We start from the raw sequence: 24317 nt of genomic DNA, 5'->3' as shown, positions 1-24317 counted from the left end.
CTTTCAAATGAAATGCAAAAAAAAAAAAAAAAAAAAAAAAAAAGAAAAAAGAGAGAACACACACAAAAGGGTTTGGTTCCATAAATTTCTGTCAAAAGAAACAACTTTGATTGTACACCGAGCTTTCTACAAAGCATCAATGTTATGATGCTTTCCCATGCTCTATCACATCCCTGCCCATTTAATACAGAATATGCCACACCAAATGCTACATCCACCTGAAGACATTTTAAAAATTAGTATGAAAAAGATACAAAGGCAAGTTGGCTTTCATTTGGGGTTTTATTAAGACGTGGGAGTTGTCTTTGTTTCTTTTCCTAAGGAAGTCACTAAAAAAATATAATAACTTAATTCATAAGGACAAGATTGGTTAAAAATCCAGCCTTGCTTGCTTGGCAGCCTTCTGAGCTCGTACCTCTGTAGCTTCCACCAGTCTAACAGCACTGCAGGCTGCAGATGTGTCCTGTGGGGTCTCAGCCTGCACTCCAGATCTGGTCATGCTCTCAGTTACCAGTTTTGTTCAGAGTTTTCACCACGGCCAGGAAATATTCCTGACCTGATGTTAAAAGCAATCTTCAGCCAAACAGGGGAGTTCAATCTGGGCCAATTTCACATGGGTTTAGCCCTTTGTCTTTTGCCTCTTTGTACATCCTTTGGAAGTCTTTAAAACGAGGGGCACAGCCTAACCTGGCCTCCCCAAAGTGCATGCGTCCTGTGAAAAGGAAGTCACCGTCTCCTGGTTTCACCCCACACTCCAGCAGGGTCTTTATTTGTCCTCGCCAGTTCCCACTCTCCCCTGTGAGCTGAAAGACTTTGCTCTTCTGCCTGTACAGTTTGTTTACACTGACGAGAATTACGGACTCTTGCTCTTCTGCCTGGTTTGTCACATCCTGAATGGAGCCTCTGATCACTGGAAACAGGGAAAGGAGATAAGGAAGAGTTACTCAAAACCCCTCTCTGGAAGAACCAGATCCAAACTCAGCCCCATGCAGCCAGGCAGTTGAAGGGGGACTGCGTTCACTACAGAAGCCCTAATTTTGGTCCTTTGTTTATTTTCAGAGTCCAGTTCCTACCAGTAACCTCCAGCATACATTTGTATTTGCTAGAGTTTATATTTGTAACCTGTCCACATAATTAAATTTGAACACATAAATAATTACAGCAGAAAAATAGCATCCATCATGACAAAGAGATCTATCCAGATACATACTTAATGCTCCTTTACTGTTTTTCAGTCATTACAGATACCAGTTAACGTTAATTTCCCCTGTAAAAAGGGAAGCACAGAAAATTCTTGAAATTTTTGGTCTTTCTTCAACAGTGCAATTTAGGGCAGCAAGTAAAGGCCACTCTTAGTTGCATCTAAGTGTTCGAACTTTTACTTCCATTGTGATTGCTGGGTTGTTCTCCATCCACCCTCGGGAAGTGACAGCTGAGTACGTAGTTTTGAGGTCCTTCACTCAATATACAACTCCCCCTCCCATGCACACATCCCCTTCAGACCACATTTACAGTTGGTGGAAGTTGCAAAGCCTAAGTAGGTGTCCACCAGTGTTTCTGAAAGTCACATTCAAGTGAGCCACCCAGGGGAGAAGGAGGAAGGAACAACTCACCAAAGTCACTAGTGCAGACAGCCAAGAGGACCTCTGTGTCACTGCATGGTCGGCAGGGAGCTAGAGAGAAAGGGGCAGAATTAGCAGAGGTCTAGATGACAGCAAATCAACAAACCAGCATTTAAGTTAACCAAAAACATGACAAACACACACAGAGACACACAGAGACCCCCCAGTGTGCATGACACAGAGACAAGTGGCCCAAAGACCTGTCACATCTCAACCATGCTACAAAAAAAGGGGGTTAGCCCTTAGCCCCCATGTCATTTTTGTACTGAAGTAGGAATATGAATCTCATTAAGGCTCCTGCTGGGATCCATCATCCAGCAAACACCCCCCACACTTGCTGTGCTTATGCAGAGTATGTTTGGATACTGTGTGCATCTGCAGCAAGCTCTGCTGTAGATTCAAAGCTCTCGAAAAGGCTTTGAAGATCATGTGCCTTTTAAACTCGGATGGCAAAGCTTCTCTCTTACAATTTCTACCAAATGTTGTTGGACTATCTCACAAGCCATTGAGTCGATCACCACATCAAAGATCCAGGAGGTTACAGAGTAGGAGAGGCAAAGAGGGGAGGAAAAAACCCCAGCGCATGTGTTTGAGGGCGTCGAGGCAAAGCGGAAACTCGAGCCCTTGAGCTCGATCTCTTCGAGCTCAAGCAGCACAAAGACCATTTCCTGTACTGCTGGAAACATTTGGATATCTGCACTAATCTAATCAATGCAAGAATGTGGTTCCTCTTTGTACTCAGCCAGCTATTTCTGAGGAGAAGGTACTGTAGTTGCAGTACAGATGTTTCTCTAATACCCTGTTGGGTTCAGGAATTTGCTTACTCTCAGGGTCCGCCCTGCCCAGTTAATTAAGTCTATCCACCAGTGGCCCAAGGATCAGAGCCCACAGCTTTCACTTGATGTCATCTTGAAGCAGCACTTCCACTTCAGTCAAAAAAATGAAAACCCACCAAGTGTCTGGGTTAGTGCAGGCAAAGCCTACAGCAAAGCAGAGCTCTTGCTGGAGATGAGACAAAGCATAGGAGCTGCAGCTTATTTCATCATGCTTTCCACAACCAACCCCCAAGTTAAAGCCACCCCACTTCTCCCCACCCTCAAAAAAATTTAGTTTTTGAACCTCAACATCTGAAAACACTTAAGTTACCAGATTCACAAATAAGTCACACCCTTCCTCTCACCCCTGCCTGCTTCCTGGAGAAGTTTATCCACTGCCCTAAGAAGCAGATTCAAAGTAGTCTAAACAACGTGGAGTGGCTGCCTGTGACACTCAGCCACCGTGAACCCTCCTCTGTTGGACAGCACAAGCCATTCTAACATAAGACACAGCAAATCTCTTATTTTTTCCAAGGTCCCAGAAAGGCAGCAATCCAGAAAGAAGGATTATTGAACCAAATCCAAATTTGCCCCAGTCAGATGATTAATACACAGTGAAACATGCTGTTTAATAGGATTAAAGAGAACATAAAATGCACATTTCTGGGCAAAGATATTTGAAGGAATAATTCAAGAAGGTTAAAAAGCTCTAAAAGAGATAAGGGATAGGCAAAATAATTTTATTAAAGCAACTGAATCAATTGGACATTAGAGATTGAATGCCTTCAGGGCCTTCAGACAAGTCAGCCTTTACCACCCTTCTTTTCCCCACATAGGATTTCAGCTCTCTTTTTAGGAAAAGTTTGGAAACTTGTTAAGCATCATGGGAAATACAGAACTAGCCAAACTCTGTGCATAACTGGAGTATTATAATAAACTCAGTCTAAAGATACTTTAATTTTTAGACACTAGAGATTTTGATTAGTGGCTAGACCAAATACCCAAGTTCCATTAAACAGAGAAAATTATATTAGTCACATAAGATCCTTACTATGGAGCTGCTTCATTTGTGGCACCTACCAAATTCATCCAGGGCTAATATCCTTCTTCCCCAGCCTCCATCTGTCCAAATCAAGACCTAAGTTAGATCAACCAAATGGAGGGAACCTATAAACCTGTATGAATCCTATGGCGTTTTCACCTGGACAGAAGCTCTAAACCAAAGCACAAATGACAGACATACTGAAAATCCACAGTCGGATTTCAGACACTGGATTGCACATATTTTGTTCTGCAAAGGTCTAATAATAAAAAGGCATCTTGTCCTTTTTAAGTCTGAGTGAAAACAGTCTTGGTTTAGACCAGACATCTCTGTAGTTTGTCCAGCCCCATCAGAAAATAGGAAAAAAACCCAACATGACTAAGCCATTTTTGTTCCCTAAAGGAGTGCAACACAAGAAACGGCATTAAAGATGAAAACCAAACTGCTTTAAAAGTGGTTCCTTCCATTTAAATAGACTGACCCTATAATAAATCAAATGAACAAATCTCCACATATACACAGAATCAAATAACCTTAATTGTGGACTCTAGGCAAAATCCTGCATACTTTTTAAATGAAAAAGGAAATTAAAAGTCCTCAGCATTGCTCACACTAGATCATCACTTCAGATCCATGCTGACTCACAGCAGTTTGGTGGCACACAAGCTTATTTAACAACCACTTACCACCACCCATCACTGCAATACCAGACATATGAAGAACAGAAATCCTTTTCTGTGGAACAACTCCCACATCTGCATTCACAGAGTATCAAATATATCTTGCAAGTGGCAAAACCAAGGTATGCAAGCACAGATGGAAAGCGAGTCATGAAGGATTACTGACTGCCGAGGTAAATGGACCATTAAAAAGCAAATAACATTCACTTGCTACAACCAAAGCTTCACTCCTGCACAGCCTCATAAAGGAAACAAAATCCTTAGGAGGAGGCACTGCCTATACTTTCTTTTGAATCACAGCCATTAAGGAATCTGTGTGTTTATGCCAAGAGTTTGTGATTTTAGCTGCAGTTCTGCACTCTCCACCCTGGGATTGGGCAGCAGGTGTTCTCCTTCATCACTAGGTCAAAACGACACATGCACCTCAGGCTAAAATAGGAAACTATCCTTATAACTACAAGAAGAAAATATACCCCAAGCCTTTCACTCATACATAGCAGGTGAAGATGTTCCTCTTCTGGGGACAGGAGCCCAGGTACCAAACAGGATGGCAGTGCTTCCCAGCTGCCCGAATCCCTGGGGATGTCTCGAGGGCTGCCCAGGTTCTCGCACCCAAAAGCAAGTCTATGAACTTGCAACAACAATATCAGCGTCAGCTGCTCCAATTCCTTTAAACTCAATAAGCCAAAGAGCCTTAATTCATACAGCAGCAGGAGAAGGGTGGAAAGAAAAAAAGAGAGAAAAGCAACGTTTTATTGAAGTCTCTAAACCCCAGATGCCTATAACTCAACTCCACCACCGGTGGCATAAAGCCTGCATTGTGCACGTCGGCTGCCGACTCTCCTGGGAATGTCTTTGATGGATTTTGACAGTATCCTGACCTGAAGTAACCTGAGGCAGCCCTCTCCCTCCAACCCCCCCCAGTCCAGTGCCTCCAAAGGCCTCTCTATTCACCTCCCCGCAGAGGGAGATGTAATTACATCATTCCTCACAAGCCAGCAGTCATGTCCCAGCTGCTTTGAGCGATTTGCCCTCTGAACCTGATGTTACCGAGGAGGACATGGCGATACTAACAATAGACCACACTTGTTGGCCAACAGCTTTGTCAGACACGATGCTGGTCCTCTCCACAGGGAGGCAGAAATACTCAAAGAGGGACTGAGGAGATGCCATGAGCTCCAGAAGATCCCTAGCTCAGCTAACACCAGAGAACTGAGTTGTCTATAAAGGATCGTCCCTAATATTGAGGATGGATTTAAGTGCACCTTTAGTGCCAGTTTAGCATGAGTCTCCTCTGCCTTGAGAGCTGTGGGTAGATGTTGCTGTCCTGTGTCAGCACACACACACACACAACTTCAGTTCTTCCTCCTTTGGTTTATGACATTTGCATGCAACTCCTCTATTCTCTGCAAATAGGAGATGGGGGTTATTTGAAGGGCCACCAACATAGCTCCCTGTAGGACCCATCCAAAGTGAGAGGGGTTGGCTCTGGCTACAGGTGCTGCAGAAGCCACATGAATGGGCTTGATCTTGAAACACTTGTGTTTCAACAGCCACCCGTGGGTCTGACTGACCTTACTTTACCTTAAAACCAGCTTCTAACCCCTAAATCAGAAGCCTCCTCTCTCCTGAATTTTCTCAACACTCTCCACAACCTCATAAGTATCAACAAGACAAGATAAACCAGGCTGCACCTCTCTAAAAACTCTCCCTAAGCTCTGCTTACTGAGCCCAAAAGACCTTCTCCATCCACCATACATCTCTGGGTAGCCTCTGTCGAGCAGGCAACACACACAGGAAGAGAAACACCCTTCAAGCAGAAGTGAAAATGTTTGACACAAAGTCATTGCAGAAAACCACTTCACCGAGGAATACCCTTTGGTTTTATGAAGACGCCTGCAAACCTGTGCGGTGTGGTAGAGGAAAGGATGGTGGTGGAGGGAGGCACAGAGCTGGTTTATCTGCACTTCTAGTTTCCGTGGCATACATCACCCACATGTTAGTCTTTCTGAATAATTCTTTGAAAGGCAATTAGACCTTTTCAGTATCAAAAGCTACTGAGGAGGCCCAGGTAGGGTTGGAGTGTTATTTTCTGTTAGTTCTAAGTTCAAATCCTTTGATTAAAAGAAGTTAATCTTTCTTCTTGCACAGTCAGCAGAAGACATGCAAACGGTCTTGTTGCAGTCCAGGCTGTTTTAACCTAAGCTAGGCCATACTGCAGCACTTCAAGACATACCAGAGTGGGGCCACAGCAAACCCATCTCTGGGCTGAAAGCTCTCAGGCTGACATCAGCATTGGTTCATATGGAACAGCAACAACAAAAAAACCCACCCACCCACACCCTTCAATTCTTGCTGGCAGCTCTGTGATTGAACCCATACTGGAAAGGACATCATAGGACGAGTCCCCTTCCTGGAAACACAGAGTAGACTTCTGAGAGCAGATCATAAAAATAGAGATGTGGTTTCTCCAATGATGGTGCATTTCTCAGTCATTTTTCTGAGTCCTAAGCAGAAATTACTGTGTCTCCACTGATAACTGGATCTGTGATTTAGTTGGGAGACAACAGTTTGAGGACAAAGATCACATGAGCAAGAAAAAATAATCTTGCCCTGATCCTTAGCTGATTAAAAAGTAGAATAAATCCTCATAATTATTTCTTCTTAAGTTAGCCTTGGCTTTCTCTCAGAAGAGACAGCACTTCGTGAAACAAACATCTCACAGCTCCTATCTCAAACAAGATGCAGAGATGTGGTACTAAGGGATATGACAGTTAGATATTAGATAATGATTGGAGTTGAGGATCTTAAAGATCTTTTCCAATCAAAATGATTCTATGAACAAAATGACCTGATACTTTGCCGTGAGGGTGGTCAAGAGTTTGTCAAATGGTCAGGTTTACCAGGCTTTGACTAGCCAACCCCTTAACCCCTTTCTAGATACACCTTCAGCTTTCCTCACACCCTCAGAAAGCTCTTCCTGAGAAAGTCAAAATAACATTCAATCTCAAAACACTCACAACCTCCACACTGAAACACCACCTAAACTACATCAATGCATCTGCACCTCAGTGCATCTCAAATTGACAATGAACATGCTAGCTGGGAGCTCAGGCCAGCAGAGCTTCATCCAGCACACCTGCATTTAACCTAATACCTGCAGCAAAGCAGAGGGAAAATGTGGCCAGATGACACAGAGCATCTCCACAGCTGGGCTGGAAGTTACTGACACCCAGTCACAACACACAGAGGAGGTCTCTCATCACTCTTTTGTTTCACAAGGTTTTCCTGCCTTTGGATGGGGTAGAGTTTCAGGGCTTTCTGCAAGCACTGCACTCTTTCCAGCATGTCAGTAAGAAAAGGCCAAGTCAGGGAGCAAACACAAGAGCTAAAGTCAGGCTACTCCCAGCCCCTTAGCTCAGTAAGACTTGGACACAGCATCTGAAGGGATTGTGCTTCTTCAGTGAATAGAAGATTAATGCTATGAATAACACACAGAGAGTTTAGTGCTCCTCTGAAGGGAGAAGAATTTGTCCCCATATTTGCTGTAAGTTAATCTGAGCCCCTGTGCTGAGCAGAAAAAGCAGCTTACAATAAAAACCATGAGGAAACCCACAAAACTCAAAGGCTTCAGTCTACAATCAAAACCTCACCAAGATTTGGCATAGGACAAGACGGTGATCCAGCAGTTGGACCAAAATCATGATGCTGCAATGGACATGCTCCCCAGGCTTCTTTACATGAATCAGGGATATTGGTGATTTTACTTCTTCAGAAAAGAAAGAGTCAAGTCCAGTCCCTTGTTTTAGCTCATTTCTAACATTCAGTTCAACTTGTACACATGGACCAGTTTCCAGAAGTAACTGGAAAATACAGATACTAGCCAAGAACAATTGAAACCTGCAAATAAGTTTAATGAAATGCAGACTTTCACATACTGTGGCATGGATAGTGCCAAGAGAATCAAGTGAATACCACTTCCTTCCTGCAAAGAAAGAACAGAAAGAGCATAGTGTAAGCCTCACCGTTAGATATGTGATGAACTTTGTGTTCTGAGACATGGTAAGAGATCATGAGACCAGGAACCAGAAATTTATCTTTTCACAGAAATATCTTCCAAGAGGGTATTAAAGTCCTTAAGTACCAAAGATGACTATTTACGTAAACAGCATGAGGAAGAGATTTGGTACTAGGCGAGATCCATTGGCAACAGCTTTCAAAATGAAGCTTGGCTCTGTAGCTACAGAGCATGTAAGGATCTGTTGGGATTGCAGAGTCAAGAGTTCCAAGATGCAGCACCCATTCCAAGAAATGAACTGAAAGGTCAGCTAGAAACACAAATAGCCATTTATTAAAAATAAATAAATTAAAAAAAAAACAAAACAAAACCAAACCACAGAGCAGTTTTTATTCAAGCAGCTTTAGACACTATTGAACTCTACCTCCAGGAGCAGGAGATGCATCAGCCTAGGAGAAATTATGAGAAGTGTCATATTTTTGAGACACTCCTTCCTGTCCCACCTCCTCAGGGCTGCTTATTGATCTATCAGGGAAAACTAATGCCTGTCCCCAAAACCAGCCTGCTTCTTTCCCTGCCTCCCCCCTCCAGTCACATGGGGCCAACAGGCACAGTTCAGCCTCCATCTTTATCCTGGTTCCCTCCACTCTCTCTGTCTCATGGCAGCATCTGAAGAGCAATACTGGGTTTTGGACTCCTACATTGCTGTAGCAAATCTCAGTGCTGGGGTGGGCAGCAATGTAATGGTAACAGGACCAGCACCGACTCTCAGCCAAGCTACTACATTTACCAATTACATCACCAGCTTAATAAAAATCTCCAGTTAGTCAAGCCTGCAATGTATTGTGTCTAAAAATCCCTACTCAGCAGATCACATTCTCAGTTAAATTCCTTCTGTCTGAATTGCAGCAAAAAAGAGAGAGCCTAGCAAACATGAAGTTTCTCTGCAACTCTCATAGTCTACATTTCTGTTCAACCAGCCATTTGTAACCATTTCTCTGCTTTCTCTCTCCCCATTCCTAACTGCAGCTAAAAAGGAAAGCTGCTGTATGTGCACAAGACACCAATATAAAGACCTAGAAATACATTTATTTATGTCACAGGAAATCTCTCTCTCCTTTCTTGAACCTACTGCTGCTGCCCAAGGCAGGTAGGAATGGGAAGCACTGGGCTGACATGAGGATGGACATGGTGCTGAATGTGGATCTGGATGGTTGAGGAACACCTCTGGTCTTCTCCAACCTTGCAGCAGAGGAAGGGCAGGGGCAGGACCTCTCTCCTGGCTGCCCCACCATAGGCAGCTGCAGCATCACCTCTACACTGCCCATCCTCTCACCAGCAGTGCAGGACCACAGCAAATACTTCTGACTCAAACTCCACAAAGATTCGTGGCTTGGCTCATCCCCTCCTGAAATTCACTCACAAAATATTTTGTTTTTTTCTCCTAAAGAACATGTCCTTCCAAAGCCTTGTGAAAGCATGCAGTAATCAGATCAAGGAAAACAAAGTTATAAAGAAAGTTTTGATGTCTTGTTTGGATTTTGTCTCTGATAGCTATCAAAACACTCAGCTGAGATCTCATACAGTGCTTGCAAGGCAGAAAATGCAAAAGGAAGGTGTTTTCACTCTGGTGCCCTGGAGAAGCTGTGCAGCCAGGAACATGGCTCTGGTGCTGGAGCTTCACTCTGCCCCTGCCAGCACTATGGGAGAGGCTGGAGCCAACACCCACTACCAGGCTGGAAATCTGCCAGGAACCCAAAGCCTTCCCATCACTCTCCTCTTTGGTCCAGTCAATTAATGCCTCCTATGGAGCAGGAGAATAGAATTAAGTAACAAGTGGCTGGTTAAAGTTAAACCCTGAGAGTGGAGTAATGACAGATCAAAGATTAAGTGAGACTTAAAAAGAAAAAAGAAATAGTAGCATATGTGCACTCACAGCCACACAGGTCTCTCCTTCCCGTTTCTAGAAATCAAAATCTTTTTGGTATGTGGGAGAGCTCAGAAGGAACAGGGCCAGTTTTCACTGTGGAAGGGCTACATCTCACAGTGAGATCGTCAGTGCTGTCACACTGTTCTGTTAACCCCCAAAAAAGTCACTTAAGATGTTCTATAGGTAACAGGAAAGCTGTAACATATAGCACCTTTCCTTACTTAATAGCACACATTTCTTTGTCATATTGTGATAATCCAGCTGTTCTACAGAGTTTGGTCTTTTTTTCCTTATACAAACTGGAACAATCTAGGGGAGAGGGTTAAGGCAATGGAAACCCAGGACAGGATCCACATGTAGATCCCAGCACTAACTATCACTACCAGTCTCCCAGTAGCAGGGCTTTGATCCAGAAAGGACACAGGCACACCTCAGGGCTGACACCAGTTCCAGGAGTCAATGCCCACACCCATCTAGGAGTCAGAGCAGTGCAGACAGACACCTGAGGAGGTGCCCATTCCACAAATTGGAATCAGTAGAAGTTACTGCAGATCAAAGCTGCATGTCATACAGCAGCAGCTTTTCTGACCCAATATTAAACCTCCCAAGGTCAGATTTAACTTCTCACAGCTTTGGGTCCAGGGTAGCTTCTAAATATCTGTGCACTATTAGAGTGTATATTTTCTGGCTTCTAGAGCAGATAAAAGCAAAAGAGGCTTTCTGTCGTGCAAATCAAGGCTCCAATACAAAAAAATTGGTCAGTGTTTGAGTAAGTTTCTTATTCCTCAGGGAAGGTGGGGGGCGGGAAGAGGAATGTGGTTCCCCCGCCCTCCCAGCCCTTCTTTGACTACAGCCTCAGGAATTAGCAAACTAAACAGTTTTGCAGAGCAAGCACTGAGCATTATTAAAGACTGCCAAGCAACACCGTTGGATTGCAAATCTGTTTGAGGGACTATCTTCTGTAGTACATAAAGGTCAGCGCAAAGCAGAGCCCCAGCTGCCCAGACAATACACCTGACTGCTTATTGGTTTTGACTGCCCACTGAGTTGGGAAATCAGCTAACGGCATTCGTGGCCAGTCTAGCAAAAATAAGCTATTTTCTTCCCCCCTGTCCCCTGCAGCTGTGTATTTATCATTGCAGCTCCATTGTCACCTCCTCTGCCCACTGCAAAACCAGCTACTGTCGTGGCAACATCAAAGGACAAGGAGAGCTAGAGGAGACTGCTGTCAAACTCATTTTCTTGGGGAAAGAGATTAAATTAGGGCATCCCTCCAATTTGGGTGGATTTTGTTTGTTTGGGTTTTTTGGGGGTTGGGTTTGGTTGTGTGTGTTTTGTTTGTTTGTTCTAGGTGACAACTTCTCAGATCAGCTTTTTTGACCTTTTTGAGGCTCAGATCACCCTTGCTCAGCTTAGGAACATGCAGAGCATGTGCATTCCCCAAACATCAGAACTGTACTTGGAAATCATTTCACACAACATGAAAGCCTTTGCTTTGCTCTGACCACTTTAGATACATGAATAATCAGAACAGGTTTTGACCTCCTCAAAATTAAACCCATTCTAGGCTCTGTTAAACAGTAGCAGCCAGCCTGACCACTTCAGATGCCAACCCATGACACTGTTCAGCCATATGCTCTTAAAAACTATCTTAAAAAATGTAGCCATGTAGCCCAGTGCCAGCATGTCAGATGGTCACAATGACTCAAGCAGAACCTGTGCTAAGCATAAAAGGTCATGAGGACTTCAGTGCTCCAAGCACCTCTTTCATCACCTCTCCTGCTAATGGCAGTTGATGAGCAGAGTGGGGACAGGCTGTGATTTCCATCCTGTGAATACCTTGGCAGAGTGGGCACACCAGCCACAGCTTTCTGCCCACTGGCCTCTGTGACAAAAAGCAAGAGTGTTTCTGCTCTGACAAGGTGAAAAATACACCAGCACATCTGCTGCTTCAGGCTACAAAGCTTAATGGTGCATTCAGCCTCCAAGAAAGAAAAAGCAAATTGGACACTTGGGAGCAACCAGAGGAAAGGATGAGATTAGGAGCCTGCAAGCTGCAGCAAGGACAGCACTCTTGGAGGATGCCTGCAGAGGTACAGCAGACTGGTGCCCCACCTCTGCCAAGCCCAAACTGCAGCAGAGATCAAAAGTTAAGAGGGGTGCTTCAAAAAGTTGCCTGTTAGTAGCACTGGCATAGCCCAAATATTTATGAGCTTTCTTAATTTCCAATCTGTTTTCTCAGGCCAGTGAATTAACAGCATACAGGAAATAGCTGGGTACTGGTAATTAGTTAACTGGATTTATCCGGTTTTGCCTGGTTTTTCAGACACCCACTGGAGTGCTGCACCTTCTATCTATTAATATTCTCAACCAGGTACTCAGCATTAAAAAAGAAAGTGTATAAAACAGTTACTAGAACCTGCACTAAGTCAGTAGATGCCATTAAGATAAAGGGACATTTCTGTTAAAGTTTGACTTCTTTACTACACACAAAAGCAGGTGGGTAATGAAAGGGCCTCCAATTTACCTCCTGAGCTCTACCAACCACATTACAGACATCCCCTGAGCCTGCAGTGGGAAAAGCAAACTCCACAGCTCACAGAAAGCTGGATCCAGAGCTATAACACTCTTGAAACACAGACTTGGGTAACAAACTAAAGGTGGCTTGATGGGAGAGGGGAAGAGGACTCTAAAAACACTTGGTCAGACCTACAGATTCTTGTTTCAGACTAGTTGAGCAGAAGCTGAGGAAATTAAAAAACAAATTGCTCTCAAGGGACCTTCACATTTTTCATAGGAACATAATCCAAGCAGCTTGCTGTGGTGTAAGGTACACCTAGACCAGGAACACTGCTCCACTATAGCTGAGCAACTCATGTGGGTCCATTCCCCTTCAGAAATCTTGTATGAACTGTATGGACAAACAACACTTTTGCCAAAACCTTTGTCTACTTGCCAGCATAGGTGGTACAGCAGAGATTCAGAGTGTTTTCTTCCAGCAGAAGCAGAAAAGATTAGAATCAACAGAATTCAACAACTAAACGAGTTCTGCTGCTTCTCAAATGGCCTCAGGCCAAAATGTCATAGTGCCTCACTTCTTCAGTTGGGCAAACACCATGGCTTCACAGCCTTACTGCAAGTATGAGCTGAAGCTAATGGACCATCAGTACAGCTAGGAATTATGTGGGGGTCTATCTAATAAAAAACCTAATCTGAAATCAAAAGCACTTTCAGTCACCCCTCGCTTTAGGTATCAAGAGGACAATGCACCCATCGAGATGTCTGAATTGTCAGGGTGATGCTTCTTAGGGAATAAAGTGGTGACAAGCACTGTAGCACACTTGCCTTCACTCCTCTTCCAAGCTGAAGAGCCTACAAACCTCTATGGATGTGCTTTTTTGCTTGTGCCTATCACAGTGAAAACCTTCCCTTACCAAATTTCAGCAATCTGGATGAAGGCCTAGCATATTACTACAAACACTTCCTACAAATAGGGGAGTTTTGAGAGAATGGGATAAGGCAGACTCAGAGCCAAGAGAAGGGTTACAGCCCCCAAAATCTGGAAAACTGTAAGACTGCACTCTGCCATTCAGCCTTCCAGAGAAAACAGAAAGGCCAATTCAGAACCTCTGTATGTTTCCTACTGAATTATTTGCTAGGCTCTGATTAAGTGGGAAAGAGTGACTGTAAACTAATAAAACTTGAGGTTTTCTAATTAAACCACAGGCACCCTGCCAAGCATTGTTGATTTGTTGATGCACCCTGCAATGTCAGGACTCTGAGGACACAACAGGTCATTAAAGCATTAAACAGATGACTTATACTCTTTAATCTGAGCTGGGATGCCAGGTTAGGAAGAGAGAGTAAATTCAAGGGCAGAGTCCAATAATTATCACCAGGAAACAAACACACCATTTAGGGAAAGTGGGGAGAAGTTGTTAGCAAGTAGTTATTGCACAAGGAAAGGGCTGGATTCCTGAGCCCCACACCTGGGGCTTTTATGAGTTGTTTCCCCTGCTCCCCAGTCCTGTGAAAATGGTGCAATAGTTGTGACTTTTCGTCCTTCATCATCAGATGAAGCACTGCAGCACTAAGTGCACAGGCGTCCTCTGCCCAGCCCTGTCAGCACATCTCAGTCCCCATCTGCAACAGCATTTCACATCTCTTATCTCTTCACATGTACTGCCAGCTCTGCTGAGCCCTGTCAAACGCCAGCTGAGACAGGAGCAGGCTTGGTTTTTCCAGCATGCAACAGCCAAGACACTGAAAGCCACATTTGTGAGCAAGGGACAGACGCACACAAAATGATAGGGGTTGGAAGGGACCTCAGGAGATCCAAAGTGTGCTTGGAGAGAAATAAAGAACCTTAAATACAGTTTTCAGCTCCTTTAAGGTCAGCTCTTGCCTCTGGCTTGAGCCTCCTTTCTGATGAAGCAGCCACCAGTGATTACAGTCAATTGACTGTAAACTTCCTCTCCAAACGAGCAGCTCAGTAAAGGGCATTTATTTGGAGGTTTCACAGACAAACTAGAAGCAGCTCCAGAAGAAAGGAGGTCCACAAACTGCAAAGAGTCCCAAATATATTGCTCTAAAGAAGCCTCACAAGGCAGCTATTTGGCAGTTTCCCCAGACATACAGATATTTATAGGAGAATAAAAGTGCTCATCTGACTGAGTAGTGGAAAGAGTCATGTATGGCATTTCCATCGTCTTTCCACCCCCCTGCTGCCCCTCCCCAGAGTCTGGGGAATCCAAAAAAAGGCAAGAGAAATAATTTAAAACACAATAGAGATCCCTAATTTGCCCTGAGGGCTCTGCTGATGAACTATTAAAGAGCTTCTTCTGTGCAAACAAGACACTTGGAGCGTGAAGCAGATATCCTACCAGATTGTTTTATAGGACAGCACTGATATTCAACCAGTGTCTATTACAGCTGGAAATACAGCAGTCACAGAAAAAGTGATTTAATATGCCTATCAAAAAGGAAGGCTGTAATTGGAGTAGGTCCTCAGTCTGACTTCTGAAAGTTGCTGAAGACAACTCCCATTAGCTTTAAAAGTCTTCAAGGTTTTATGTGGAATGAAGAGCAGTTAGTTCTGAAAATGCAGCAGTTGGTGCTGGCTTGTGATGTCAAGTGTGCCAGCAGTGAGTCCTCTTGATATTAGCAAAGCTCGGGAGCAACCCTAGCTATGTGCAAACTAAAATCAGCTGTGATGAGCACTGTTCCTCATATATAATTTTTTACTGCATGCAAAAGCAATTTCAACTTAAAAAAAATAAAGAAAGAATGAATGAAAAAAAGTTTAGGACTTTTCTTGTTAAGTTTAAGTGACTCATCACTAGCCTGCCTGTGTCTCCATCCTCACAGCTTGTCAAAGAAAGAAGCACTGAATCTGGGAACATTCTCCAAATAACTAATTAAACAATGTATTTAATGTCTTCTGCAATGGAATTTTACCACATAGCTAACATTCTGCACAGCATATTCATCTCTGCAGAAGTGATCTTACTGGGCAGCAGATGCCCTGCTTCTTTCACAGTGCTTGCAAAAAGTAGAGGCACAGAAGCCTGCTTAAAATGCAGAACCCTCGATACTAAGCTACAAGGTGCATATACAGCAAGAGTGAAAAAGGAACATTAATCTTGGAATAGCTGTGTTTACAGGTTTTTGTTTCAATGGCAAACACGCCATCTGCCAGCTATTGGGGTTACTGCATTAGCCCTCAGCCAGTCACGTCTCACTGAGGTAAGAACTGTTTGTCTCAGGCCAACCAAGATCTGTAAAATGAAATAAATAAATAAAAAACAACCACCCCACATCTCAACTGCTGTGCCAACACCTAAGCGTTAGCAAGGCAGTGAGTGTACACAAATACACAAACACAGAAATCCAGAGTCCTGGTGTGGAAGGGAGCTAGGGGAGGGGAAAGGATGGGACTCAAGTTCTGCAATCATCCCAAAAAAAGGAGGAGGAATGCAATGCCTGGGAGATACAGCTGCAGTTTAATTAGCCACACCACTGCTTATCAAGTAACATCTCAGGCAAAGCACATGGCACCACTACTGCAGAACCTAGACAGCCTACATTCAGCATCCTGGGCTCACTTTACATCGAGTTTTACCCTGGGCCAAGCCATCTCAAATATGCTGTGAGGACTCATCTCCCCTCCAGCAGGCTGCCTTCACTCTCTACTATTTCAAAAGAGAAACGTGGTTGACACCACGGCCTCCCCCACTTAAAATACCTAAGCCTTGAAACCTCCCCAGTCATCTGGGACAAACTACCCCAGATCTGCCATTCCCCAGGCTATTCTGGAAATCTCCCCTCCTTGGATTCAATGATAAAAGCTAGAGGCAATTCTGAATGGAGGAGATGCATGAAGCTGATAGAGAATCTGAAGAGAATTTCCCCTTACCCCCCTACCATCCTCCAGAAATGCTAGTTTTAACTCTTCTCAAAGTAATTGATTAGCACAATTAGGTTACACCTAGAGCTGTTGTTCCCAAATGGTGTTTAACATGCGATTTAGCATCAGACTTTACAGCTCTTTCAGTTTGTCCACTCCCTTTTCCTACAAGCTTCTAGTTGGTGTAAAATTCCTCCCTACAATACTAGCTTTTCATAATGGTTGACAGAGAAGACAACGCTGGCACTGTGAAAGTATTGTCATGGTGTTGAAGAACTCTGCCATGGCACAGTAATGCTCAAGAAAATGTAATAGGCAAAGCTGAGGAAGGAACACACCATCTTCCTTGTTTGGAAAAAAAAAAAAAAAGCCATAATTAGGTCAGCAAGTAGCAGTAGTTTCAGAGAGGAAAAAAAACCCTCCATGGAAAAGGAGTTCCTCCTTGTTTAAATGTTTATTATTCAAAACATGCAGCAAGGTCTTAAAAACTGAGTTAAAAAGTAGTTAGAAAACTGTTACAGCAGGGCTGGGAAGCCCAGTTCACACTGGAGTTCACTGCAGGGTAAAGCCAGCTCCTGGGATTCACCCCAGGCCTGTTCAGGGAAGAAAAGTTCACAGTGTAACCCTTACAAATCATTTGGAATACAGCCTGTGCTACCAGCTTCCAAAAACACAACAACAACAAACCATTAAAAAAATAAAATCAATACTAGTCTGTTTATAAAACATGTCCTTAAAAGCACATGAAATTCAGACCCAACTGCTTTCCCCTTCGCTCACTGCCATCTGTTATACATCCAATACACTAAGTGAAGATATGGCCAATATCCCAGAACTCACCAGAAACTGTGTGCAAATCAGATGCCATCCCCTTGCTCATCAATTCGTACTGGAAGCCTGTAATCTTCCTGCTAATGTCCTGCTGAGGAGTGGCCTCAATAAACAGGCCCCCCTGATCATAGCCAAAGCAATACACCTTACTGGGGCTGCGATCTCCATCTCGGACCAAGAGTTTCAGTTCTCCAGTTTTTTCCAAATAAATATTTGCTCCTGCAGAGTCCTTGAAGGGTTTTATGCAAACAGTCAAGTGTTTGTAAGAGGCAGGTGAAGTATTGGGTCGCAGGTTGACAATGAGGGCTCCTGTGGGATACATCCACTCTATCGACCCTTCAGAACAGCGGAGGTAGACCTGTTCAACATCCTTCTTGTGAGACTCATGAGTTAAGCCACTGGGGAAAGAAAAAAAGGGAAAGTTAGAGAAATGACAGAGCCAGTAACATGACTGTCATAACTTCAAACCTTCAAAGACCCACATCAACAACTGCAGGAAACTTATGACAGCATTGAGGATCAGACCATCCAGCTCAGCAGCAATCAGAAGTGCTTGTCTCTTACAAGTTTAGTATTATGGTATAATTCTAAATCCTCTTCCCCCCCCCCCCCAAAACAGTCAAACCACTAGTAATTGACTTCAGAATTAAATAGGATATAAGCACATGATCAAAAGCAATTAGATTACCACAGCCCCAGTTACTGCCCATCAGCTGAGCTGTGGCAAATGACCTGGTGCATACTGAGTGGAACACGTACGCTTGAACTCCCTTCCTGGGGGCTTAAACCAGCACCTTCTCCAGCTTCGCAGATCCAACTCCACCTTTTTCCCCCAAGTACTTTGTTCCCCTTCCAAGTCCAATGGATCTGAAACTGGGAGGGATGCCAAGCTTACACTATGAACTGCACCAAAGGGATGTTGTGGGTGCTGTTGATACCCTCTGCTCCAGCTGGGCAGCCCAAATCTCCAAATTGGGATGTAGGGTGAAGAAAGAAGACACACCCCAGTCATAGCTGGGGAAGCACTGAACTGTGCTGCTTTCTTTGGTATGTACCTGTTTCCCCACTCCTCCCCAGTATGAGGTTTCAGTTTAGCATATCATTTTACTGCCCAGTGCTGGTGGGCGAAGAGCTGACACCCAGCTGTGGGGGTTCAGCAAAAAACAAAGGAACACACGGCCAGTTACTACTGCTGAGGCACAGGGCCACCATCAGTCCTGTGTCCTTACCCAGCTCCATGGCCAAAAATTAACACCACAACAGAGATGAGACAGGAGAGCAACATGGGGATTCCAGAGCTAACTGCTAGCAAAAGGAGAGCAAACTGCCATGCTTAAGCAGGACAATGAGTAAATCCCTGTGACTTGCTTGCCCACAGCCTAAACTGAAAACAGCTCAAAACAACCCTTGGTGCCCAGCATTGGTGCTGGACCAACCCTACAGGTTCTTCACCCCAAGTGACTCAAAGCACTAATATGACACTGCATGCTGTAGGCACTCCAGTTAAAAGAGAGTTGTAGGAAGCCTGGTTTATTTGCTGCAGTATTTGGGTCATTAGGCAAAAATTGTTTGGCCCCTGTCCTGTCACAAAGCTATTATGCAAGTATGAGCAAATCACTTCACCATCAAGCCTGCTTCTCCTCCTACAGTTTGCACAACCAGTTGCCAAACATAAGCATCTTCTACGCTGTGCCTGCAGAGCACCACCCAAAATAAAATTCTTCAACACAGCTCATGAGTCTGCTTTGCAGAACTTTAGAGAAGCTTCACAACATTCCCACTTGTAGGCAGATGAACCAAAACAGGGAAAAAGAATAATTTAAAAGGATTAAGTGACTCATCTGATGTTATACAGGAAATCTGTGGCAAAGAACATATTTTAGTATAGCACAAGTTCTGGTTTCTCAACAGAAATCTCCAAACACACCGTTCCTCATCCCAAAGATATATTCAGGTGCTGAATAGGGTTTAAATTCAAGTCAGCATTTAGAAAGTAACAAGAAGCCATGTGTAAAATAAGGGGGGGAAAAAACCCAACAAACATATGGTTTGCATTTACTGTTGATGTGACTCATTATTATGAGTGTCAGTGTGACCTACTTGATAGAGGTTACATGAGGAAGCGCAGGAAAAAAAGTCATATTTAATAACAATAGTGCCTAAAACCACATGCTTTTGAATAATCTTGAAATCCACAGCAAAAACACAGATGAGGAGAAAAGAGGGGGCAAGTTTTTGGACCCTTTGTTGCCCTCAAATTCAGTAGTACTTAACACATTCAGGAAACCTAACTTGCAAGGGGATATTTCAAGCTGACTGTAAATCCACATCTACCCCACAAAATCAGTTTTCACCACAGCATGCACGTGATGCCACTCAACAGAAAACACATAAGTCTGTTTATGTGAAATTAAAGAGTGTAAAGCTTATCCCTCAGCAAAGGGCAAAAAAACTGTGCTCACACATAACTTATTCCTACTCAAGACATCACAAAACAAGCTGCAGAGGTATTGAAGGACTTATACTGGCGAATTCCACTCTGGAGTCTGAGTGCTTAAACAGAAGGAAGGTACCAGAGGCAAAACTCTGAACTCATGCAGTGAAACTGCTGTTGCAAGTGATCCCAACACCACTGAGGCTGTGAATTTCTGCCAGAGGAAAAAGCCTTAACCTTCATTTTGTTCAAACAAAAAACAGGGTGGACTCTGAAATTATCTTCTGAAAGCCAATTATATCCCACAGGCAAGAGTGATGCCATTAGACAGATACATCAAGCACAAGTACCTGTACACATTAAGCTGTATAATAAAGGATGACTCAAAGTTCAGCAGATTTCAAAATACGTGCTCACATTACTTAACAGCAACCACCATCATCCAGCAAAACCTGTTGCTTTGCTTTCTGTCCAAATGACATGTCACCACATTGAGAGATTGTTTAATGTCTTGTTTAGTTTTCATTAGCCAGTCATCAGACACACTATGGCCATAAATTATTGGAGGTCCAGGAGCCTTTTTTTTTTTTCCTCCCACAAGTTCATTAGTGTTTGTGAGGGTTTTGGTTCTTTGTTGGTTTTTTTTCTTTGTTTGTTTTTTTTTGGTTGGGTGTTTTTTTTTTTTTTTTTGGTAAGTATATAAGGAGATAGGACAGCTGTTTCATGGTTGCAGTGATGGATGAGCCTCCCATTCAAATATGTGGTGTTTATTGGGACTTCTACAACAAGCACTACTTCCTCATACCAATCCATGAGGACAACCTGAATCTCTGCATTTGTCTCCTCACTTTTCTTGCTTTCTGGTTTCAGCCATCCCCCTATATCTGCCCAGAAAGATCTATCACAGTATCAGTGCAGTAAACAGGTATGGTGCAACGGGTGTTCTTTGGGAGCAGAAGGAACATTCACACTACTTCAGCTATTTACTTTATCTTTCTACTACATTGCTCTAAAGAGCCCTAGAAGTACCTGTGTCCTTCTAACACTCCTCAATGGACACAGGGAACTTTTGCTCCCAACTTGGAGTTCTTAATTAAAGACGACAATCTAGCGAGCATAAACGCTTCTTCAGAGCATCCAGTGGCAGAGAGCTCAGGATTGATGAATGCCAGCAGCCACATCAAGAGCTGAATCCTTGCTCCTACAGCATAACCCACCGGACTAGCATATTCTCAGCATGTCACTGAAGCACTTTTGCCCAAAGTATTGAGAGGTGACTGCAGTAAGAAAAGCTGGTTGCAGCAAGAGTAACAACCAGACACCATAGTGAAGATTCTGCTTTCCTCTGAACAAAGCTTTCCCCTAAGCTCTCTGCCAAGCAATTTATTAAGATGCTGCTATAGCCTGTTGAGTGTACTTACCTGCAGGTGTCAAGCTGTGCATTGCATCACATTTCCCTGGAAGCATGAGGATTGCCTATAGAATCCTAGTGAAGCACTTGTACTATACTCAGGGACATAAGCTTATCCCTTTTCCACAAGCTAATGGTGGAAAAAAATAACATGCAGAATATTCTACTTCTAAGACTGTTGCTTTTAATATAGACATGTATATAAAAGTGAGAAAACACCTTCAGGTTTGCTGTAAGAGATGACTAGGCTCAAATCTGCCAAAACAAGACAGCTTAGAACTTCACTCTGGGAAGACAGACTACATTTTGGACTCCAGCTCATAGGATTTTTAATGTAGACTATGTTTTGAAGTTATGTGATGCTTTTTACCTCAACTGTTTGGAAAACCTTTCTGACCCATATAGCTCTTACTGTCCGCACTGAAGTATTTAATTGGGTGGTATTTACTGGTATTACCTTTCTTTCCTTCTTAACAGCTAGTTTTTCAGGACAAAGCAGATGATACTTAATGGCCTGAGGATTGCCAGCTTTCCTGACAACACAGATTTGTTACCGGTAAGGCCACAACTGAACTGCTCTGTGCAGTTCCTTCCCTGTGCCTCCAACAGTATCCTCATGAAGCTGTCACCACTTTGGCTCACCAGAGCAACAACAGGTGTGAGTCCAACCTTGCATCACCAGTTCACCTCAAACTCAGTTACAGGAAATGATATTTCACTTCTCCCCCTGCCAAGCATCACCTCTTTAGCACTGCTTATTTCAGCCCTGCTCAAGTGACATGGGTGGTCAGCACTTGCTCCAAGAAAATAGGACAAACAGGATGGGATTACAAGGGTTTGTCCTCACTGCTGTTCCAGGTGGTAAGGTCCAGCAAAGTATACGCAGCCAGGATGCCTAGGGATGAAAGTAGGTACAGCTTTTGGGGTGGGGAGAAAGTTGGTAAAGCAAAATTATACAGTTAGGAGTTTGCCACAGAACCAACACATTTGATGTCTATCAAACAGACTTGCCTTCAAGTGGATTCACTGCAATTAACCACAAATCTGTTGTCAGAGTCCAGGCACCTGCATGCATCAGCAAGTAATGGATAAAAAAATTCTTATGTCGAAAGTCAGTCCAGCTGTTTCCCTGCTTTGAATTCTCCCTACTCCAAAATTCCCTACTGATGCAAGCTAGCTAAACTTATATTTTAAAGAAAGTCAGATTTGACAGAATTACTTAGTAAGAATCAAAACATTTTACTCTCCCAGTACCAAAGCCCGACCCAGCAACACTTGTTTGTTAGCAGAGTCACTTCTTAAAAACTGTGAGCAGTGGAGGAGGTCACAGCCCCAACCACACACGTTAAACTTATTACAAACAATTAAAGCAAAGATAATTTGAGAGATAAACACTTGAGAACTGAAGAGGTTTCACAACGAGTGCAATTAGAATAAATCAGAAGCGAGGCCGCTGTGCCAGCCCCTGATCCCAGGGGCTCATTCATCATCACCATCCTCCTCCTCATCATCATCATCTCCGCGGAACGAAGTGCGGGATGGCTTCCCGGGAGCGGCAACGAGGACTGCGGGGCGGCTGAGCGCGAAGTGGCGGGACGGGTGGACCCGGGCAGGTGCGCCGCACCCCAGGGCCGGTCCTAGTGGGCAGCGGCGAGAGAAGCCGGGGGCGATACCGGGGCTGCCCCGAACGCGGCGCGGCCGCAGCCTGCCCAGCCCCGCGGAGTCCGCGAGCGCGCGCAGCGCTGGGGGCCGCGGGAAGATGGTCGCGGGGAGAAACTTCTCCGCGGCGGACACGGCACCGCCCTCCTCTTCCCCAGCCGACCGAGCCGCGCTGCGGGGCAGAAGGGAGCCCAGCGCGCCCTGATCCCTCCATCCCTCTCCTGCTCCGGGGGCCGCTGCCCCGCGCCATAGCGGCGCGCCCCCCGAGATCGGCCGGCTGCCCGCGGCGGATGGAGAGAGGCAGAGCCGGCCGGCAGCCCCGGCTCTCCGCCTTGAGCCGCATTCTCTTCCCCAAGCCTCGGCCGGGCATCGCAGCGCTCTGCGCCGCGGGAGAACTCTCCCTTTTGTTTTCGGTACCACTTCTTCCCACGACAGGGCGGGAGAACAGACGTGGCAACTCCTGCTTCCCCCCCATCCCGGCGGGGTCTGGGCTCACCTCCCCTTCCAGTTGCACAGGTCGCTGGAGTACTGAGCCGCGGCGCCGCCACTCAGCAGCAGCCGCAGCCCCAGAAGCAGCGGCAGGAGCCCGGCGGCCGGGGCGCTCCGCATGGTCCCCCCGGGCCCGGTACGAACTCGGTGCAGGCGGCGCGGAGCGATGCCCGGAGGCTCGCCTACATGGTGAGGAGCACAGTACGGCGGAGCGGCTACCCCATGCCCGGCTCCGCGCTGCGCCGCTTACAGCTCGGCTCTGAAGTTTGCACCAGCTCGCTGCGAGCTCCCAGCTGAGGGGCGGGAGCGGGCCGGCCTCCCCGAGCCGCCCGCAAAGAGCCGGCTCCGCCTCCCTTCCCTCCTCGGGGCCGGCACTTGCTGTGCGAGCAAAACGCGGCGCGGATCAGGAACCGCAGCTGCCCGCGGCCCGGCCCACCCTATGCGGGAACTACGGCTGCCTCCCCTTGCAGGTGCTCTGGCCTGGGCCGTGAACTCACTGTCCTTCCTGGTGCCCTGCTGCAGGCTGTCCCCAAGCCCGCCGGGGGTGTGCAGGGAAGGGGTGATGCTCAGAGCCCGGTGAAAGGAAAGGGTTTCGTTTAGTCGGGAAAAATCCCAAGAAAGTGACTCACTGCCTGTCCTCGGGCAAGGCGAGGTGTCAGCAGCGACCCTCTCCCTGTCTCCGTGCATAGCAAGGTGCCAGCAATGATCCTCTCTCTGACCCCGAGCAAGGAAAAGTGCTAGCAGTGACTGTCTGGCACCTATACATGGTTAGGTGCCAGGAGTAACCCTTGCTGCAGTGGGTTCCTCTGCCCACAGCAGGATCTTCGTCTGGGCATGATCCTGCATGGATGGAGGCTGACGATTTTGCTGGAACCTTCTCATGTCTCCACTTACAGGGAAGCACTTGGGACTCGATCTTATTTATAAAACTCTCCAACACCTGATGACCACTCTGGATAGCTCTTTGTCTCGTTTAATGC

At 45.2% G+C, this 24317-nt stretch overlaps 1 protein-coding gene across 1 annotated transcript; it reads right to left on the bottom strand.

Moving 5' to 3' along the window:
* Positions 1 to 384: 384 nt before the first annotated feature.
* On the bottom strand, positions 385 to 23457 carry METRNL (meteorin like, glial cell differentiation regulator). The gene is made up of 4 exons (XM_054393872.1): positions 23345 to 23457; positions 17354 to 17742; positions 1614 to 1673; positions 385 to 910 (listed from the first exon to the last, which is right to left on the bottom strand). The coding sequence occupies exons 1-4, from the start codon at positions 23455 to 23457 to the stop codon at positions 594 to 596; spliced, it is 879 nt and encodes a 292-aa protein (XP_054249847.1). The 3' UTR covers positions 385 to 593.
* Positions 23458 to 24317: the final 860 nt, after the last annotated feature.

This window comes from Indicator indicator, chromosome 29 (assembly GCF_027791375.1).
Source record: "Indicator indicator isolate 239-I01 chromosome 29, UM_Iind_1.1, whole genome shotgun sequence".
Lineage (NCBI taxonomy): Eukaryota > Metazoa > Chordata > Aves > Piciformes > Indicatoridae > Indicator > Indicator indicator.
This window is presented reverse-complemented; position numbering and strand designations above follow the sequence as displayed.

Excerpts from the sequence above, each read along its gene's own strand:
- METRNL (XM_054393872.1), bottom strand. The coding sequence starts at position 23,457 with ATGCGGAGCGCCCCGGCCGCCGGGCTCCTGCCGCTGCTTCTGGGGCTG. Across the intron at positions 17,743-23,344 it reads CTGTGCAACTGGAAGGGGAG|TGGCTTAACTCATGAGTCTC; the intron begins GTGAGCCCAGAC and ends TTCTTTCCCCAG. Across the intron at positions 1,674-17,353 it reads TGATTTGCACACAGTTTCTG|CTCCCTGCCGACCATGCAGT; the intron begins GTGAGTTCTGGG and ends CTTTCTCTCTAG.